Source organism: Pleurodeles waltl, chromosome 11 (genome assembly GCF_031143425.1).
Source record: "Pleurodeles waltl isolate 20211129_DDA chromosome 11, aPleWal1.hap1.20221129, whole genome shotgun sequence".
NCBI lineage: Eukaryota > Metazoa > Chordata > Amphibia > Caudata > Salamandridae > Pleurodeles > Pleurodeles waltl.
The window spans coordinates 627,226,258-627,246,946 of NC_090450.1; the positions used below are offsets into that span (position 1 = coordinate 627,226,258).

At 40.6% G+C, this 20,689-nt stretch overlaps 1 protein-coding gene across 2 annotated transcripts in view; it reads left to right on the forward strand.

The window, feature by feature from the left end:
- LOC138265938 (zinc metalloproteinase-disintegrin-like VLAIP-B) overlaps window positions 1-20,689 on the forward strand; it is a 206,638-nt gene that overhangs the window by 136,159 nt on the left and 49,790 nt on the right. For both annotated transcript variants that reach the window (XM_069214137.1, XM_069214136.1), the window contains exons 13-15: window positions 7,455-7,544; window positions 9,949-10,144; window positions 18,075-18,177. In XM_069214137.1, the coding sequence (XP_069070238.1) occupies window positions 7,455-7,544; window positions 9,949-10,144; window positions 18,075-18,177 (389 nt within the window). The remainder of the gene's footprint in view (window positions 1-7,454; window positions 7,545-9,948; window positions 10,145-18,074; window positions 18,178-20,689) is intronic.

The window sequence follows — 20,689 nt, forward strand, 5'->3', positions numbered from 1 at the left end:
TGAATGTACCAAGGAAGCTCAGCATCATTAATAAGATAAATGCCCAACTACTGAGGCAAACTATTAAATGCTTCCTTGCTCTCTCCTGAGCAGGGTTGGACTGAACTGTAGGGCAATCATGCAGTTCCCTATGGGTTGGCTGGAGAGATCAGTGTGTATGCAGTGCTTTTTTTTTTTTTAAAAGAGGTTGTGGGCCAGTTTTTACTTTTGATTTCAGTGATATTACCACCTTCTTAGCGACCTGCTTCGCTAATGGGAGCAAATTTTATTTTAGTGACTGGGCCTATTTATTTATTTTTTGTCCCAGTCCGCCCCTGCTGCCCAGGGTAGGTGCACATGCTCTCTTATACTTGTGGGATGGAGAATGAGAACTCCCATGTTTACTAAACCATCATCAAACAGATCCATGTATTCCAATATTTATCTTTGCAGTTGTTGATTAGCTCACTATCAATGCCACAAAGATTGCAACAGTACGAGTGCATAAGTATGTCTTCACAATTCCTGCAAAATAAAGCTAATAAGCCTAGTGGGTGCAGTATATTTAGCAAAATAGTCTTTCTGTTACCCGGTGATCTACTTTTCCCCCATCTTTTTGTGCTTTAATTTTCTTTAACCTTAATAAATAGGTGTTGCAATACGCTGGCAAAATATGCACAATTCACGTTTTTTTTTTGTTTTACGAAATTTCGGGTTATTTTCACTCCAAATATAACAACTAATGTGACCTGTTTGACAGGGAGTGTCCTTGTAGTACACTTGTCTATTCGCCAGTTTACGCATTAACTAATTCCATATGTAGATATCAACATTTGTGAAATGGTGTTTGGGCTTGGGTAAGAATGCCTAGGACTGCTTTGGAAAGACTCGCTCTATTTGATACATATTTGTTTACTCCATTTTCATCTTAGGGATACTATTACTTCTTTTAAAACAGTCATTTTGGACACTAAGGCCCTCGTTATGACTTTGGTGGTCTTTTCACAAGACCGCCTAAGCCACCGGCGCCAGATGACCGCCATTGCTGGAGGTCTTCCAACCACCATATTATGAGTACTGAAGGAATTCCGCCACAATTTGGGCAGAAATTCTTCAGTAGTAATGCTGGAGGTCGGAGGCGCAGGGGCGGTTCCACCACCGGCCCCACCCTACCAAAAAGACTCCACCAGTCATATTACGACCTCTGGTACAGCCTGGTGGTGTCCAGATGGCGGGGCTCTGCCGGCGGTGGAAGCGCCTGTTCCTGTACCCTGCCGAACGACTTCGCCGAACAAGGCAAGTCGATCATCTGACAAGGGAGGGGAGTGGAGGATTGGGCGATTTTGTGTGTGCATGTGTGAGTGGGTGTTTGCATGCGTGCGTGTATGGGTGCTTGAATGCGTGTATGATTGTTGAAGTGAGTGCGTGTATGTCTTTGTGTGAGTGAATGCGTGTATGTGTTTGTGTGAGTGAATGCGTGTATGTAAGTGTTGGTGAATGAGTGTATGCGGGGTGGGTGTGTGTGGGTGCATGCTGGGTGGTGGGCACTGTGCTGGAATGGGGGTGGAGGGTGGGGGATTCTGGTATGAAAGGGGGGCTAGGGAAGGGAGGGTGGTGTTAGGATTAAAGGGGGAGTCGTCTACCGGTGACAAGAAATTTCCTGTCACCGGTCGCCTTTCCGCCAGGGTTTTTGTGGCGGTGCTACCACTGGGGAAACAGTGATGGAAAGCTGACTCTTAATACCGCCAGCAGTCTTCACTGGACCGCCGGGTCGGAGATGCTAATATCCGGCCTGGCTGTCCAACCACTCTGTGGCCATGGCGGTCTTCGGACCGCCAGGGTCATAATTAAAGCCTAATTGTTTTATCCAACTTTGGGATTCTTTTCCCCAAAAAATTATTCAATGAATATTGCCTTCCTCTTTTGAGTTAGTGTACCACTTTGCAGGAATTCACAGATTCGGTATTTAATAAATGAGTCTGAGTTGGATCCTGATCTTTCAAGATTTTCTTGGGCAGCCTTTAAGAAGTGGTATAGCCAAAAGCTCAGTCTTCAATGTGCTAACCCAGTGGCTCCCAGTGTGTGGTCCGGGGACCTCTGGGGGCCCGCGAAGCCTCTTCAGGGGGTCCGCAACTGCTTAGAAAATTAAATATCAACAGATTAGATCCCCAGCTTTCAGTAATGACTCACTGGGGGTCTCTGGATTCCAATAATGATTCAATGCTGGTTCTTGGGTTCCAGTAATAGAGTGGGAGTCCACAGAAGTCAAAAGGTAGGGATCCACTGTGCTAACCCATAGACACACTAACATGTACAAAAGTGCAAAGATTATTTGCGAATGTCTTTACGCAACCTGTCTCTCTATATACATCTCATGTCAGTGCACCTTTTTTTACTCCATACATTTATAATACTGCTGTGTTTTTTTTTTTGGTGCTGGTTCCATGCAGCATTGCTAGCTTGAGGAAATCAAGAGGGAACAAAAGGAGCAGCTTGCACAGAGACATGGCCCACATAATCATTGCGTGTTTGTGCATGCCTCTCTTTGCATGTGCTGGCATATTAAAGCTAAGTATACTGGCTTTGCACTTGCTTACTGTTTTAATCCTCAAACTCAAGTTTAACCGACCCATTCTGCTGCAAATTATTTTTAAACCGAAGAATAAGCAGTTTTGAAGAAAATAGCAACGTTCCCCCATAGCAGTGCGGAACAACAATGCACTCATCGGTTGCAGTGTTTATTGTTCCTTGTACAGGGTTTTTTGATGTTACGAGAGAGAGAGACCCACACGCCCCCCGACCCCACCGACACCACGTCTGGCCCTCTGTGATGATCAACTAGTTGTAATTGGTAGCTTTCTATCTAGCCTTTTTCTTTCCCTTTTTCAACTCTAATTATTCAGTATACAGTGGACCAGTAAAAATCAAGAGTCTGCGAAAATTAAGACTGATGGTGCGTTTACTGTAAAATAATCCTACCCCCAACACACACACCCTACACACAATTGGTTCTTTCTTTAAACTTATTCTCAACATTGCTGAGCTCTTTCAGAGGAAAGGTGATGCTAATCTGCCAGATACCAGGAATGTCGATGATGACAGGCACGCTGGTATTTTGGACACAGTCTGGACATGCTCACTGAGCTTTTTCTTTGCCCTGCTTGACACCCAGCCCAGTTCCTGGGGTTATCAGTTTTTCTTCTTTGAACTGAACATGTTTTTTTTTTTTTTTTGCCCTCCAATCACCACCTTTCATTTAAAACATTATTGTTCAACCTCTATTTCGACAACCAGGCTCCATCATGCATTGCACCAGACCCTGGCCTACTGGTGCGTTTCCAGTCTGCTGCACCAGTGTTGCAGGACCTGAACCCAGACATTCACATGAACTGTAAACGCAACGTTTTAGGGATGCAGCCCTGAAGCTGGGATCAAGACAACTGCAGCAAACTTTCTTTATCACTCTCAGAACTTTGAGAAAGTGTATCCTAGTTATATACATTCAAATAGCTTAGAAATAGGGTGACCCCCTCACTCCAGATGATTATGCACTATGTCTCCAGTCCTGACCTTCTTATCTCCAAATTGTTGTTGATTTCAGGTTGTAGCATAATTAGTTCAATTGAAGTAAGGAGGACAAAACCCAGAGGGGGCACACCTCCAGCCCAGGCACCTTGTCAAAACGAGTAAAATCTGTATGATGGTGTATTTACACTGCATATTCTCAGCTAATGAAGAATGCCATACTGGATGAAAACGTCTATTTCTAGTTTTTGTTAAAGGTAATGAAAGAAGGAAAAGTACAGCTATGTTAGAGTCCTGCTGCCATCACCAGAAACTATACTTCCTCTGCCACATTTGCAAGTGCTGGTAGTGTGTAATAACCCCTACTCTTAGCCATATGAATGGAACATCTTTTGCTGACTTGTAAGGATAGAAAGCTCATTTGTTCTTGCCAAGATTCAAATTTCTGAATTTTACACCTCCCTTTGCTTCACACCCTGTCTACTAAGAGCCATGGCACCTGGATGAACTGAAGTTCTATAGCAGATAAACCCTCTTCTCTAAATCTTCGTGATCTGCTATATGTCGCTCATTCTCCATTGCGTGCCCCCAACTTTATGGTTGGGATCATGACAATACTAAAATAATGAGTTCTGTACTGCCTATGACCAAACCACATGAGTAAGGAACAGCATAATATTATTACTAATTTGACATGTTGTCCACGTAACACTATTCTCATGTACCAACCTGCTATTTGCCTTTGGAATCTTAATCCCCCTGGGTAAACAAATAAAGCTTTTAGGTCAGCCTCCAGTGCCACTCATCCATCTTGCCTTTCCTATCTAGCCTAGATATTCTGTAACTCATGATGTCTTTGTACACTCAGTAGCCTTCATATTACATGGCCGTTTCTCAGAAACACTTTACTACCCCTAATGCTCTAACCCTACAAGACCAGCTTAAGACTATAAATGCACAAGTGAAAAAGATTTAACCAAAGAGCAGAGGGCTTAGCCATGGCAGGGTACACCCGAATAAGCTTGAGTATTTGTGTGGTGATTCTCACTCCTTTTGGACAATGCCCTCTTTCCTTTCCTTCAACCAATCATTATCTATCCCCTAAGTTGCCCCTACTACTTCCTGGCATTCATACCTTTTATCATAATGTCACTACTGCTAACCTAACTGTTGTACATTCTCAGAATGCCAGTGTTGCTCTCTTCTAGTGCTTGAACTGATTTCTATGACATTTGGTACTTCGTTAGAACCAAGGGCCTGGGGTTTTGAGGACATCAAAGATGTTTCGTTTAGTTTTTCTGGAAGGCCCTCACCACCTTTTTCACCAGCTTTCGAAGAGTTAACTCAAAACCTTATACATAACCACTTATATTCAGATAACTACAGTTTCATAACTGTCATTTTGCTTCATGGGCTGTTTGGCTATATGTTTAGTAAGTATCGTCATAGAACGATATTGTTTGGCTATGTGCACTCAGGCATGCTCACCAGTATTTGAAGCGCCTCCTGAAAATTTGTTAGAGCTGAATTGGCTAGACTTTCATTCCAGAGTGAACCGTTTACTCCACAGGACCACATGAAAACGTATTATTTCAGCATAGCTGTGTACGGTTCCAGATCTTTTCTTCTTCCTGTTCTCATGCCCTCAAAAAAGACATCCTGCTGAAGTTGCAGTTCACTTTCTCTGCTAATTTATGGTGCTGCTAAATTATTTTAGGGCAGTGGTCTTCATACTTTGTAATGCCCAGCCCTGCAACTCATAGGTTTGGGACTTTCAGATTTACTTGGCGAACTCCTCTCCCCCACCATTAACACCTACTTCCAGCCAGAACATGAGTGCCACCTTGTTTTTTTCCACTAAAATATTGCATTGTTTTCAGCATGATGCTCGTTTTGGCTAGTGCCTGCCACCTCTCTCTCTCTGATCAAATCAGGACTCACAAGGGGGCATTCTGCCGTGTGAAGACTGCTGTTTTAGGGTTTATGGTGCCAGAACTATCCCCTAAATGTCTGTTTCTAAATTTCTCTACCCCCTGAAAATGGTTCAAGACAATAATAATATTTTGAACATTCTTAATTAAGCATTCCATCCACCCATTTTTATATACTTCAGTGCCATGCCCTTAGTGGGATGGGTATGCCCAGATGTGAGTCCCATGCACACCATGCCACTGGAGCCAAACTTAATCCACGTGATGACACGTATAAGGGTGTAACTGGTCTTGTGTTGCTTGGGTTTTGATTCAGCGAGTACCTGGGCTGGCAGCTCAGGCTGGACTGTTCCTATTGGAGCAGGGTTAAGACTGATTTGTTTATGGTTGGATCCAAACTGTGATGGCACGGTGTGCAAAATGATAGACTTGGTTGCACCCCCCAGCCCCGAGTAAACACCAGTGGCTGAGATTACTTCAAGCATTCCATCCATCACTTTGTGTACTTCACTACAAGCAATTACCGATCATTGGTTCTCATGGGTCCTTTTCCTATTCTGTCTTCTTCCATGCAAGCTGAAACTCAGTTTCATTTTCCTTTTTTCTGGGTGCCTAATCAGTAATGTCTGGTCTTTTTTCCTTCTCCAGTTCATGTCTCCGTCCTCCTTTTGCATCTGCAACCCAGTGTACGAACCTGCTCCAGGCACCATTGTATGATGGCATCAGTCAAATGCTTCCCTACCTAAAAATGGCAAACTGCATTTCTGCCTTTTTGCCCAGAACCTGAGCCCAAAGCAGTACCCAGTTGAGTAAAATGCCTCGATTGCATCTATAAGATTGATTGTGTTAGTAAAGCACACACATCAAGACATTGGCACTTACATACATCCTTGATCTATGGAGCCACTGTATTGGAGAACTCAAGGGCCTTCTCACATAAATGAGTTAGAAAGTGCTTGTGGTATTAAATTTAGTTCAGTGATAACCCTCGTGACGACCACCAGCCACCACATGTCTCACGCACTTACACATTTGGCCTCGAAGGGCATCCAGGAGACAACCCATACCTACCCCCATCCAAAGCATGTTATATAAAATCATTCAGCTAGTCTTGGGTGCAAGAAATAACGTTAAAAAGCCACATCTCCCTTATCACGACACATCCAAAGGACAAATGCATACAACAAATGTAAAATATTTCAATATCCATTCCCTAAAATAAGCCTGTTAAATAACAAATATATATTGCAACACAAATCAGAGGGATGAAGTGGTTGAAAAATGTGTGCTTCTTCGTAATGCTTTACTACGCAGTTTCCCACTCTACCCAGACATGTTAAGGAAAAGTTAAATATCACGAAAACGGGTCTGGTCTGCAGTTGGTGGCGTCAGCCCGAGTTTGCATGTGCGCTGCCGCCATCAGTGCCTTAAGGCGAAATGATGCACTCCTCCTGCAGAATACAGTATAACGAGGGGCCGTCAGATATCGCATATTTCACAGATATTAATTTGCTATGGGATTAATGGGGGTTAAAGAGATGGAATCTCTCCCCCCCCAATGCGAGACAGGAGTTGCAGGAGCTTTCGTTGAGTCATGTGTTAAACTGTGCCATCACAGTTAGCGGAAATACCGGCTCCAGCTTCATCAACTTGGATACATTTGCCACTATAGATAACTCCTTTCATAATACAAGTTATGATGATAGTTTAATGCGATCGGAGCAGTCAGATGCTTTGGTAAGCTAGCCTATAGCCGCATCCCAGTCTGGCCGGCCCATGGGTCGGCGCGCGCCTGATGGGGTTTCTATGTTATTTTAATGTTTCTCCGTACAGCGTGCCCCCAGCTTTTTATGGTCGATAATGTTAGACTTACAGCACAGTCTCTACATTTTCAGAAACGAGTGACTCAAAGTATGCAGAAATGCACTCCTACATCCGGGAGTTGATTCTCCCAGACGATACAGACTGCTTCTTACAATATTTGGACATCTTACGTGTGTTTCCTTTTTTACTTAAAAGGAATGCCAGAATCCGTGCTGTGACGCTGCGACCTGCAAACTTAAGCCGGAGGCCACGTGTGCAGACGGGGAATGCTGCGAGAATTGCAAGGTGAGAATATTAGAACAAGAAAATCTAGTACTTTTGGAAAAGGGCTTGTTGGAAATTGATGTGTCTAGGATTAAATGTGTGCCATCCATCACTTGCCACCCGCTGCTGACTTTATATTTTTTGTGCATGCTTTCGAACTGGCCATTACTAATGAGGTGCAGATATGTGTAAAAATTAGCTTAAAATAGAATATCCAACATTTAATTTGACAATATTTTTGAAAGTAATGTATGTACTTTTCTAACGTCTTTCAGTGCCAATGGCTTCTCTTGAACAACTTTGTCTTATTGCACCAAGTTCAGCCTGCCCCAGCTTTCACTGTTCTGTGGTGGCGGAACTTGTGTGACTTTGATAAATATATATTATATATATTGATTATTATTATTCCATTTAAAAAATCTGTAGGTATAACATGCATACATTCTAGATTTGTTTTGCTTTCTTTTTAAAGAATCAACGTACATCTTAAAATATCTGATGAAAATATTAAAACAGTCTGCCATGTATAATGATATAAGCCCTCAGTCAACAAAGGGTTTTTGGGAGTTTGGAGAGGAAAGTTGGGATGAGGGACTGGTTAAGGATACGAACACCAATCCCTCGGAAGGCTATATTGTGACCATGTATATTGTAAATGATGGCGTGAAACAGAGTATCAGTCTTTGTTTTCATAAACTGAAGTAGTTCAGTAGCATCTCCTACTTTGGGAATTTGTTGGGGGTCGTGTAAGACAGGAAGTTCAAAATGATTTGTCAGCCTGCATGTGCAATTGAATACCACTCTGATATTGTAGCTCATGGACACAAATAACAAATAAATCGAAAATAACATAGAAGGGCCTGATCTAAGATGTGTTCCACACTAAACCACTGTCAGGGTGAATTGAGGACCCCTGTAGATATCCTTTCTGTCCAAATACTTAGAAAGGACAGGAACTATCTTTTACATTCCCAACCAATCATAAGCCTTAAACGTTTTGCCCTTTTCTTTTTAGACCCTTGTCATTATTATGTCCAGAAACTAATATTTGATTCAAACTTTATAATTGGAACATGTGCGGAGGATTAACCTGAGTTGTTGTGCAAATGGAGCAATTTAAATCCAAAAATTGGGATTATTTAACTTTTAACCCACTGTGGACATGCCCACTCGGTTCTGTTTTTATCATATATTCTGCTTGATGTGGTGCTGTAATTAGTCAATATTAAACGTTTCCAAATCTATCGCACACTGCTCAAAAAGAAATGTGTCCAAACTGCTATGCAACTGCTTTAATGTAGCTAGTATAATACGAAACCCCTGATAGGTAATTTCTTCTTTGAGCATCGTCAGTTTGATATAGATTGGTAACGTGGTGCGGCATAAACATCTGCACACTCAATACCATTTAGAGATATAAATGAAATCCAAACATTATTTAAGGAATGATTCTGACTGTGTTTTGCACCTCCGGGCATATGTATACCTTTTAGACTGCATTCCACACGGTCCGAAAAGTGTAACTGGAGTCTGTGACCCAATGGCATAGCCACGTTTTGGTTCTCTACCAAAGGATGGGATATGGCACATAATTTCATAAACTAAAGATACTCCTGGTTATAGTACTCCAGTATGATATCCCGTGTGGCTGGGAACCTGTTCCAACTTTCCTCTTTTAATCGAAGGTACATATTTCTGTGCTGCAGATAGAACCATTCATGCCCACTGTATGGTGGGTTTTATCTGTATACCTGGTCATGCCATAAAAAACTCAATAAATGCTCCTTGTAATTTTATCACAGTTTAAACCACGTTCCACAGAGTGGTAATAGACCTGTCAACTGGCAAAAAAAAAAATACCTTAACGATGTACAAAATAATTAAAGGGAAAATTTCTTCTGCAGGCAGTCAACATTTGATAGTACGTTTTCGCCAATATGCACAGATATCTCATCTTAGCAGTTGTTTATATAATTCAATTAGTAGTTAAGTTTAAACCATTTATATCCTTTTCTTCCCTTCTTCATATTTGGATGATATGAATCTTTTATTAGGAATACTGCACTTCTATTTTACATCTGGTCTTCATAGAGTTTGATGTCTTGATTTTGTCCACTACTGATAATTCTAGGTTAACAGTAAATTAAAGAAAGTGAGCCCCTTCTAGATGTGAGTGGAAATAAAGAACACATAAGGACTGGGGCAACACTGTACCTGTAGCCATCTTTAATGACTGAGTAGAAGTTCAAACAAATAGCAAAGCAACGGGCAAAGGTGCTCTTTGAGGAAGAAACAAAGTAAAGCAGCCTACAAAGGGCATTAGACTGAATGTAAAAAGGCAAATGGGAAATTAACAATACGGGGACCGTACACAATTTGGAATTCAATCATGTGTAGCAGATTTACTGTTTCTTTCTTTCCACAGATGAAAAGTGCTGGGATTTTGTGCAGACCAAGCAAAGATGACTGTGACCTGCCTGATATGTGTGATGGTCAAAATGCCCAATGCCCAAGTGACCGCTTCAGAGTGAATGGTTACCCTTGTAATAACGGGATGGGATACTGCTACATGGGAACCTGCCCCACATTACAGAGCCAGTGTACGGATATCTGGGGAGCAGGTATGTTGAAAATGGTCAATATATGTTACAACCTTGGCTAACATTACACTGACTACCCTGAACATTTCTGCTTGACCTGTAACTATTTCAAATTTTAATAGTGTGTGGAAATCAGGGGATGTAACGTAAAAATTCACTTTTATTTCAAACCCAATGTACCAGTTAGGTTAATAGCAGACCCTTAACTACAGTATAGGCCATGCTGTTATACACCATGAGGTATTACATCACATATGACATCACCAGTGACCGCATTGGTGACCTCACTGAGGAAAAAACATTATTTCTTGTCTTTCTCCCTCATTCCAGGTGTAATCAACAGTTCCTATTTTCTCCATCTTCCCTATAATGATGTTATAAACTACCTGATCGTATCACAACTACTAATTCCCACATCATGAGCATTTACTTCTAAGATTAGTAAGAGTCTGGTAGGCTCTTAGGGAGACAGTATATGAGTCAATAGTATACAGGTCTTAGATATTTAATTAGGAAAGTGGGTAAATAGTAGCGTGCATGAATGGTTGCTTTAATATAAATGGCTAGGGGATTGTGTAAGTATGTGTCTACTGACTGATTTGTCAAATTTATCAGTGAGCAATTAAACGACCGTGAAAGAGTGAGTAAACAAATGTGCACCCGTGTGAATAAGTGTCTAGTCCCTGACATGTAGTGACCTGCTCAATAACTTAACCTATAGTATGACAATACCATTGTAGGCATCTATTCAATAGTTTTAGGGGTTCCATCATAACCTTCGAGGTCATAATGCAGTGGGGTTAACCCTCTAGAGCTGACCGCGCCTAATCCCTAGGGGTCTCCTTCTGGAATATTTTAATCTATTGATATTTACCTTACATTTTTCGGAGCTGTATGATTTTAGTTAATACATTTTTGCTCTGTTGCTTAAGTCTCAGTTACAATTCTAAGTTCTAAAAAATTGTATTGTGTTTCAAAAAAAAATATTGCTACTCTTCACACATATCGGGGATAGCCTTGATTCCCGAGAAAACTAGTATAAGGTCAGCCAGCAGGTACATTGGTGGTGGGTTAAGAAAGATCGATTTTCCTGTGAGAGTCTCTTGAACAATATTTTGTGACTCTTCTATCACACTACATGTCAAGCTTTTTGGCCTTTCTCCCTACCAACTTGTGCCCGGAGTTAAATTTCTTAAACAAATAATCAAATTTTGTTAGAAATGCAGAGGCTAACTTAGTTTGACAGTAAACCGGTAACCTTAGATTATTGTTCATGGACAATGTTTTCCTGTTTGCATAAGCAGCAACGCAGCAGGGACAGCTGTATGTCTGGGTACTTCAGGGAAGCAGAGAAGGTGGAGAAATAAAATCTTTCTACCATTGATGTGCTCGTACAAAAATCAGTTAAACGTCATCGATTTTTACAAATGAAAGTGTAATTTATATCGCAGACATTTCCATGTTATTGTGTTTATTAGAATCGTACGATTGCATGTTAATTTTGACATTTTTAAAACTTGTTACAGATTAATGTTCTAGCAAAGTATATTTTTTACGTTAATACATTTACATAACATTGATATCTGAATGCTTTTGTTGGTTGGCAGTATTTACCAGTATTACTCTTGAAGGAATGCACGGATGAAATCTCTATTTCCCTCTGGTTTTCAAATTGACAACGTATTTGGTAAACCTGATCAAATGAGAACTTTGAACGAATGATATGATGATCCTTTAACACAAACCGTCCTCCTCAGAGCACTCGACATTTGTGCTATTATGGGTTTGCTACACTGCTCTAGAGTTGCTTAAACTCTGAGATTAAACATTGGCTGAATGTTATTGGAGGAATAAAAAAGTGCCTCTTTTGCAGTAGATCAGTAACAAAATTCTCCAATGATGTCATAAATCTATACAAGTTGTGTATAGGTTTTAACACAATGTCAGAAAGAGTTCAAGACAAAAAGCCACAGATTATGAGAATTTGCTCAGTTCCAGATGTTCAATCTTCCATGAATTAATCTGAAAGATTGAACCCTACATTCTGACAACCAATATGGCTTCCTAAGATCTTCTATATTTCTTCTCTGAATCTAGGCTGGAGCAAGTTCATTAGGATCCGAAAGGTATAGATGGTAGTGCACTAGGTAACACCAGCATTTTCATCTTTCTAAGGGGGTTGACTGTTGCTGGACTTGGCCTTTTCTGCAGGGTCATCCCCAAACGTTATGCCTTTCACCCTCCTCGTTTCTGAACCCATTATTGTTGTCTGGTAGGACTCAGCACACTTCCACTGCTAACATGCTTGTGCTCTCTTTAAAACCTGGCGGAATGAATTGGATTGCATCCAATTGACATATTTAATGTACTTTTAACTCCCTAGTAAGGTGGTGGTACCTCTGCCCATGGCAAGTACATTAATTTTTACTAGTTTGCATGTCGCACTGGTTGTGCCTGCTTATGTAGCACTTCAGATATGTCTCAAGTTTGCCATTGTGGCCTGTGAATGTGCTGTATTAAACTGCAATTCTAACCTTGCAAAATAAACTTTTTTGCCACACCCAGCCCTTCCTTTTTATTACATATAAGACACCCCTAGGGTAGACCCTAGGCATCCCAGAGGACAGGTTGCAATGTATTTAAAAAGCTGGACATGTACTCTTAAGATTTACATGTTGTCATAGTGAAAAACCTTTAAACTCCAAACTAATTTTCACTACTGCAAGGCCTACCTCTCCGATAGCATTGGAGTTGACTTATTATATTTAATAAGCTGCAAATTCTAAATGGGAGCAGAAACCAGTTTATATTTGGTGTTTTGGGGATTGTAATGATAAATCCTAATACAAGGTGAAGTTGGATTTTAAAACACAATTTTGAAAATACCACTTTTAGAAATGTGACATTTTCCTGCCTTAGCGATTTGGTACTTCCTCTCTGGGTCACATGAGTGGATCTATCTGACAATAGAGCTTTGTGTATTCCTCCTACACAGCCACATATTAGGGAGCTCAGTTGTGCCTTGGATGGGCCTTCACTGGCAGGATGGGAGGGAGGAGCTGGGCTCTGCCCCACTTTCACTTGAACAGGCTGTGTCCTGCCTCCACACAAAGGGCTGCATATCCATCTGCAGCTAGGCCGGAGCCAGGGCCAGAAAGGCAAAGCACCTCTAAAAGCTTGCTCAGTGCACCTTTACAAGTATTTGTGACTCACAGGTTTTTGAAACTTATAATATTTGTAACAAAAAGGGAGGTCAGACTGGGGGAGTAGGCCTTATATTAAAATCCCTCAAATACGTGTAAGTAAATATTGAGCTGTCATCAAAATAAAACTTAAAATTAATGAAGGATAATGGGCCTATTGAACAAATAAAAGTGCTATAACACTGCTCTACTTCCCCAAAGCAGAAGGTCAGCTGTGTTTCCCCTAACAAAACACAGGTATAAAAGCCTATATGTGAAAGGTCCTAAAAGCCGCATGGCATCCCTAACACAATCTATCAATTTTATTTCAGTCTTTCAGCTCACTGAACCTCCACGTCAATGAAACAGACAGATTTACCAACTTCAAGCACATCTCCTTAAGAAAATGAAAACCCACACCTCTCCTTCAGAGAATTCAGAGCAGTGATTCACGCTCCAGTAATTTACTGCATTGACATGAGAACTGCAGTCTTAACTTGGGCTTTATGCTAAGACACTGGCACATCTTTGAAAAACCATTTGTGCTACAGCCAGATAGAACTTAAGAGTGAAAAGAAAGGACCACATCACCAAGATCTCTTCACTGCCTTCTTCCAGCTGCCAAAATAAAATTTAAATTCACCTGCAACTCATTCAAAGCTATATGTTTCACAGCAGCTTTTGACCTGCAAACTAAGGCTCTGGAAGAGCTGAAATACTAAGCAACAAAAATCAATTTCTAAGACTGGGGACGAAATTCAAAATAAATAAGGCATGTTCTCACTATTGTACAGATCATTCACTTCCATTAAGAACTTAATGTGACCATTGCATTTGACATACTATGGAGTCACTAATTTATCTCTAAATGTTCCACTCTTTCCTCAGACATGTGCCCCAGACCCTCCACCTGGAATGTCACTCTCTGGAAGAACTCACTCAGCATCCCTGTACTCTCTATTGTGTGTAATGTGTGCTTAAACTATCGGGCCTTGTTTGTTCTCAATTACTTATTATAATAGTAAGTAGGTAAATTTTTATTTAAATAGAAATCAGGATTAACACCTGCTAAGTAAAGAAGTATAACGCAGGTTCCCAAGTGTAGAAGTAGAGTAGAGAAATAAAGACATATAATACAGTCTGGGATTGGTAGTTTGAATCGGAATAAAAAATGAGGCCAACAAGTACCATAATGCAAATAAGACCTGAACTGGACTAGCTGCTCATGCATGAGCCTGGAAAACTTGAAAGATTGGCGTAACCAGCCTCTTAGCACTGCAGCAATCCTAGCCACAGTACTGAGTGCGACCGGGTACGTGGAAAATAGACCTAATCACTTCTAACCAATCCACTAGACTCTGTATAGATTTTGTTACTGAGCTAGTCTGATCTCAAATCACATGAAGGGCTTTGCATGTGGTTCTCCACTCATACACCAGCCCAGGTGAGGCAGCCAGTGTATCGCATATTTTCATCTCATATTTATTGGAACTTTGTTTACTTATGCTACTTTTTAAGTCTTTTGTGTTATCATGCCCGTCTAAAAAGAATGAAGGTTGATAATTGACTAATTCGTCAATGCGCCTCGTTTATTAATAACCTCATACAGACATAGCAAGTTAGAGTGGGAAGAGTCACTTTGTGACATGACTAGTAGATTATGAATTTATCTGCAAACCTGACTTCAACCATCACGCATTAGTCACTGGGTGTCCTGGGGATGCAGTGGCGGCTTTAGAATATTTAGGAATAACGAGGCAGAGTCAAATAGTTTATCAGCTTCACAAGATAGCCTTTCCTTTGCCTCGGTCAAAATGCCATAGTGGGAGGATCTCTAAAGCTAGCTCTGTTATTTAGTTGCCAGAATAGACTGCGCAGAAAAAGGAGATTCTTCTGTTAAAGGGGACTGAAAACAACCTACATGATGTAACATTTATTTTCATTTCTAAAAAAGATACACCTTTAGTGTTCTGTTTTTTTTTTTTTTTTTTAAACTAGCACCTCCAACCATTTTGGCCATTCATTTAAGGCTCGCTGGATTGTTTGCAGTACCACTGTCTCTGCCTCAATAGCCAGAAGACTGAGATATTCCCTACGAGTGATGTGCATAGCTCCAATTCCTGTGCAAACCCCTGTTTGAGTGTAGTTTGCAATTATAAGTGATTTGAAGATTTTCATACCTGTTAATTATTAAGTGCAATAAAGTTTGGATTTCTTTTAAGATGTTCAGCAATTCAAACATATTGGGATTTAACAAAGCAAAACTGCCCTGTAATTAACATGACATGCAGTATTTAGCATTATAAGTACTAAATCACAATTATTCACCACTTTAGAGAAAAAACTTGTAATAGATGTTATTATCTTACCTGCTGAATTCTGACACTTGCGGGGTTGGATTCTGCAAGGGCTGGTGTTTGGTGTGGTAAACATTGCACCAAACACCAGCCCTCGCATAAGGACAGTCTACGAGTCTGCTCCTGGGTTCTAAGTCCCAGGATATCCCTTCTATTTGTGTGTATTTGTTCACCTGTTTCTCTGGGTGTACAAATAGGTCACCTCTCGGGCAAAACTATACCTACTTAGCTATCTAGCACTCACTGCTTGTTCCTAACCCTGGCCAGCAAATGCCTGAAGCTGCATTTTCTAGTTGTCATCCAGTTGATGCTAGAAAGTCTGAGGTTGGTCTTCGGCAGCCAAAGCTATTCTATCTTGCCAATTGCCCTTGGTAATGTTATGCCACCTCCGTCTTAGGGTCTTATTTACAGCTGGGCGAATGCAGAATATCCATTAACAAATGGTGGTTGCCCTACCCAGTGTATTAAAGGTGCTTCAATTGCTCCATCAAATTTCTAAATTATGCCCTTGGCGCCCCCTCCCTGTCAAATCCAAGCAGTTCTTGTTGAAGTACCACATCAAACATATAAGACAAAGGACCAGATGTACTATTTACTGGTTGAAAAATACCGGTTGCAAGTTGTGGGCAGCATTTTTGTGACCATTAAATTATTTTCCGAACTTACCAATGTACAAAAGGTCAGTTAGGAAAATTCAGATTGAGTTGTTCTCAATCTGATCAGTTGAAGACCATCAACTGTTGTCATTGTCAGCAGACCAACATGTCTGTGATTACCTTTCAATAAACTACACTTATGTTTTTTTTTTTTTTTTTTTTTTTTATTTATTTTTTATGTATACAGTCTGTTTTCCTTAAGGGAAGTGGGACTGCGTTTAAAAAGAAAAGTATATATTTTTTGTTTATTTGAGAATTGGCAGTGGTCCACAGAGTTTGGAGTGGTCCCTTGGACTACTGCCTACTCCCTACCAAACCTTTTTTAAATGTACTTTTTTTTTTTTTTTTTTTTTTTACATTAACAAAGTGGATGACCCAAAGTTCGAGGTCTGTACAATTTCAGTGGGGTATTAAAACATGTATACATTTGGATAGGAATTGTTTTATAGAAGGGATGCCTTGGACACTTCCTTTCCAAATAGTGATTCCTTATCCATTTATAAACACATTTTAGAAGTCGGAAAATATTTAAGTTTAACACATTGCTAGAAGTATCATTAAGGACACAAACTGCAAATCAGATTGTTTGCTACCACAAAAATGCTTGGTACGTCTACCCCTATGTGCCAATATGTTTGACTTGGAACTCCCTCCCTTAGACTAGCACTTTGCAGCTGGGAAAAGTGAAGTACAGTCTTTGGAAAAACCTAAAGAAAGAATGAATAAATAAAATGTATTTTCTGGTGGAAGCTACTTATTGAAGTGAATTACGAGTCTTCTTCTGTCCCTGACTTGCCATCCTCTTAGAGGCATTTGCTGACCCCGAATTTGGTCACAGCCGACTTCACCTTTTCAAATATGCCTTAATAATGTTTGCCTGCCCCCCAATTTGAGCTTGACGTCTTACAAGCACACTCTCCCATTATTATTTTTCTTTTTTTTAAATTTGGCCACGGAATGCTCCCAGGGTTGAGCAGGATCAGTTTTATGGAGGTGCGACCGGTGCCTCTGCACTGTGCTCGAACCTTGGTGGAGTGCTGTATTTTGAATCGTCTAATGGAGTTAAAAGCACCTGCTGCAGAGTTCCTTGTGACCTAGCAATTTTCAGACAATAATAAAGATATCAAGATAATTGAGTAAAGCATCTAAAGGAGAGAGACTCGAGATTTGTGCTGTCACAATTTTGGTTCACCATAAAGTAACACTGCGGGTTAATGTGCCTGCTGCACAGCACGTGTACCACTCAAATAACATTACTGTTTTTCATGTAGATAGCTCAGTGGTTTACCGCTTTCGTGAGAGATCCTTTCGTTACTTGCAGTTCATAAGTCACAATACTATTTTAGCACAGTGAGCTATGAATTGGCATTAAAGAGTTGTACGCAAACTTCAAGACATAGGATAGGAACGTACGCTATTTTCTCCAGTCTTTCATTATCCTAAGGTTGCTAAAGAGGGTTTGTTTGGATAGAAATAAATTCCTATTAGTAAAGCCACCCACTTACTCACCCAATCAAACTTCCAGCCGTTCGTAAACTCCATCATTCGTTCATTTATTCATAAATTCATAATTTTTTTCAATTACCTTGCAATTATCAATCCACTCTTCCACCGAACTCAACCATCTGTCTCCACGAACTCGCAAATCTTTAAAGAAACACTTTTGCTTGTTAAAAAACAAACATTCGGACCTGTTGACTTTGCCAGTGGTTATTTTTCTGTGCTTTTGACTTTTTCTGCTTATATTGTCTCCCAGCTGCTGTACAAGGTACAACTTCATGCTTTAATTCAAACAAAAGAGGCCTTTACTATGGGTTCTGCACCTATTCTGGAGGTAAATTCAACGCCTGTGTAGACAAGTAAGTTTACAGTCAAAGCCTTTAATTTTTGCAGCTAAGGATACTGTTGGTGTTTGTCAATATATGAATGACTATTGGAATGGGTTGTGTAGTTTTCGTGTAAAAACAACAGATATACTCTTCTACTGTGGTTTCTAATTTACCAAATATATTTCCTGTCTCAATGGCCTCCTAATTTCGGTTCTCCCAATTACATGTCATCCCCTTACCCCTGCTTCGTGGCCAAGCTCTCCTTGAGTCTAAATTGTACCTCTTTATTATTAAATGAAGCATTTCTGCCAGGCGTACGTTATGTGGAAACGATGTGGCACATTAAATGATAGGCAGCGTTATGGTTACTTAGATGAATGATGGTGCTGATAGGGAACGAATGGGGCAATTCGATGTTGGTATGTTGTTTATAATTTACATTACACGCATACGCATCTTTCACACTTCATTTCATATATTTCCAATTTCAGGGCATAATGAATCCCACATTGTTAAGCCAAGTGCTGAAGCCTGCCCCAAGACTCCAGATTTGAAGGTCCACGTTTTATTTTTTACAAATCCGTGTCTCTGCCACTATTCCCAACCCCACATTCACTACACTTTATCACTCTTTTCTTCACAATTTGCAGTCCAGTCAATTCCTACAGTTTAGATATCTGTGCGGTTGGACTAGCAGGTTCAGAGGCACGTTGGAGGATACTCACAGGTGACTGACTGCATCCCCTCCAGTCCTGAAAACCTATTTGGGGACCACCCACTCTTCCAGGTGGTCAGTGGTCCCAGGTTCTGTAAATACATAGGGAAACTGGAGGAGGAGGTGAAGGAAGGGATGTGTGTGGGTGTCCGTGTGTAGGAGTCTGTGTTGGGATATTTGGGTGGCCGTGATCCGGTGAATGCTTTTGTGTGTGTCCTTGCTAGTGTGTCTGTGTTTCTGTGGGTGTGTATTTCTGGGCATGTGTGTGTGTCTATAAATCAGTGTCTTTGTCCCTGTGCATGTCCCTGCAGGTGTCCATCTCAATGTAATTCCCTGTGTAAGAGAGTAAGTGTATGTGTGCAACTAACATGGGGGGGGGGCTCTCCAAACGTTTCTGTAATAAGGGCTACTTACTTTCAGTGAAAATCATCATGAGCTAGTAATATTATTAGTGTTGTAATAGTGACCACATCGGAGGTTAGATTAGTGGCCACCCTATGCAAAATAGTCCGCACCAGGCAACGTTGCCAGCAGTAGTGATAAAAAGGCTTTGTCAACATGAAGTGCCTTTACATGGGTAATGCATAACATCCATTGCTGCAATGCCATAGCACCAAGGTAATAATGGGTCCATCCCCCTCCTCGCCCACCCCCAATGCATCATGATTTATCATGCAAACGTCCGCTTTAAATATCTTTTAGAAACTGAAGCATTTTTCTCCAAACATCACCTAGTCATGCCAAGGCTATGCAAATATTTCAAATAAGTCTCACCTATCCATCCAACCTTAAACCCATCAACAGAGACACAGCCTTTCACTTGTTTAAAAAAAAAAAAAAGAAATTCAGTGCATTGTCAGTGCTTGTTTACTTAGTAATTCATATTTGTATAAGGTGCAAAAATGGTGAATGTAAATGAAATGACATTAACCTATGACATTAGCAAATGAACCTCGTATTCAGTTGGCTCAATTTGAGTTGTTCTTTTTGGCAAAGCCTTTTACAAAAAATATATACATATCGTGAGGATGTAGGCTTACAAATGTGGATTTGGGATTAATAAATGGGAAAGGTCCTAAAAATATAAGTATGGGCCACAGTGACTTCAATACAGAAGCCACTCGGAGGAGTGAGGTTGAAATTGACCACAAAAACACATTCCCAGTCTGCTGGATGCCATCTCTTCATTTCTCAAACTTTTTTCATCTGCCTAAGTTTCCAAAGCATGCAATGAAAACAAGGTTTGGACAATGGCTAATACCAGAGGGGTGGAAGTAGTGGTACTTAGGAGAAATGTCATTGTATAGATTAAAATCATTTACATTAAAACCAGTGACAAGAAATAACTGCAATGCAGGCTAGTGTTGTATACAGAAAATAGAAGATGTTGGGTACCTTTGAAATGGATACATTTATACATTGACAAGGACTTTTTAATATGTATCTAGCATCATTATGAAAACTGTTATCCATGTAAAAGATTGAATGTCCTTTCAAGGTGTTGCCGGTGTAGTATGTGCGCAAGTGCTATCTATAGTACAAAAAAGGCAATACAAGCACCTCAAGCCCCTTCTGTAATACTGCAATGCCCCAGCGGCGCAAACCTCAGGCACACTCACTCATTGCTCTCCCTGGAGACTGTACATAATATTGCTTTATTTCCCCAGTTGGTAGTAACTGCATGAGGCCTATCACCCTGCCCCTCATGTGACACCGCCTGGCTTCTTACAGCAAATCAACATTTTTTTTTTCAGTAGGCATGCAGACATCATGCGCTTTCTGCTCTGAGCAGAGTGGAGGAGGAACAAATGCGGAAGTGTGCCTTTA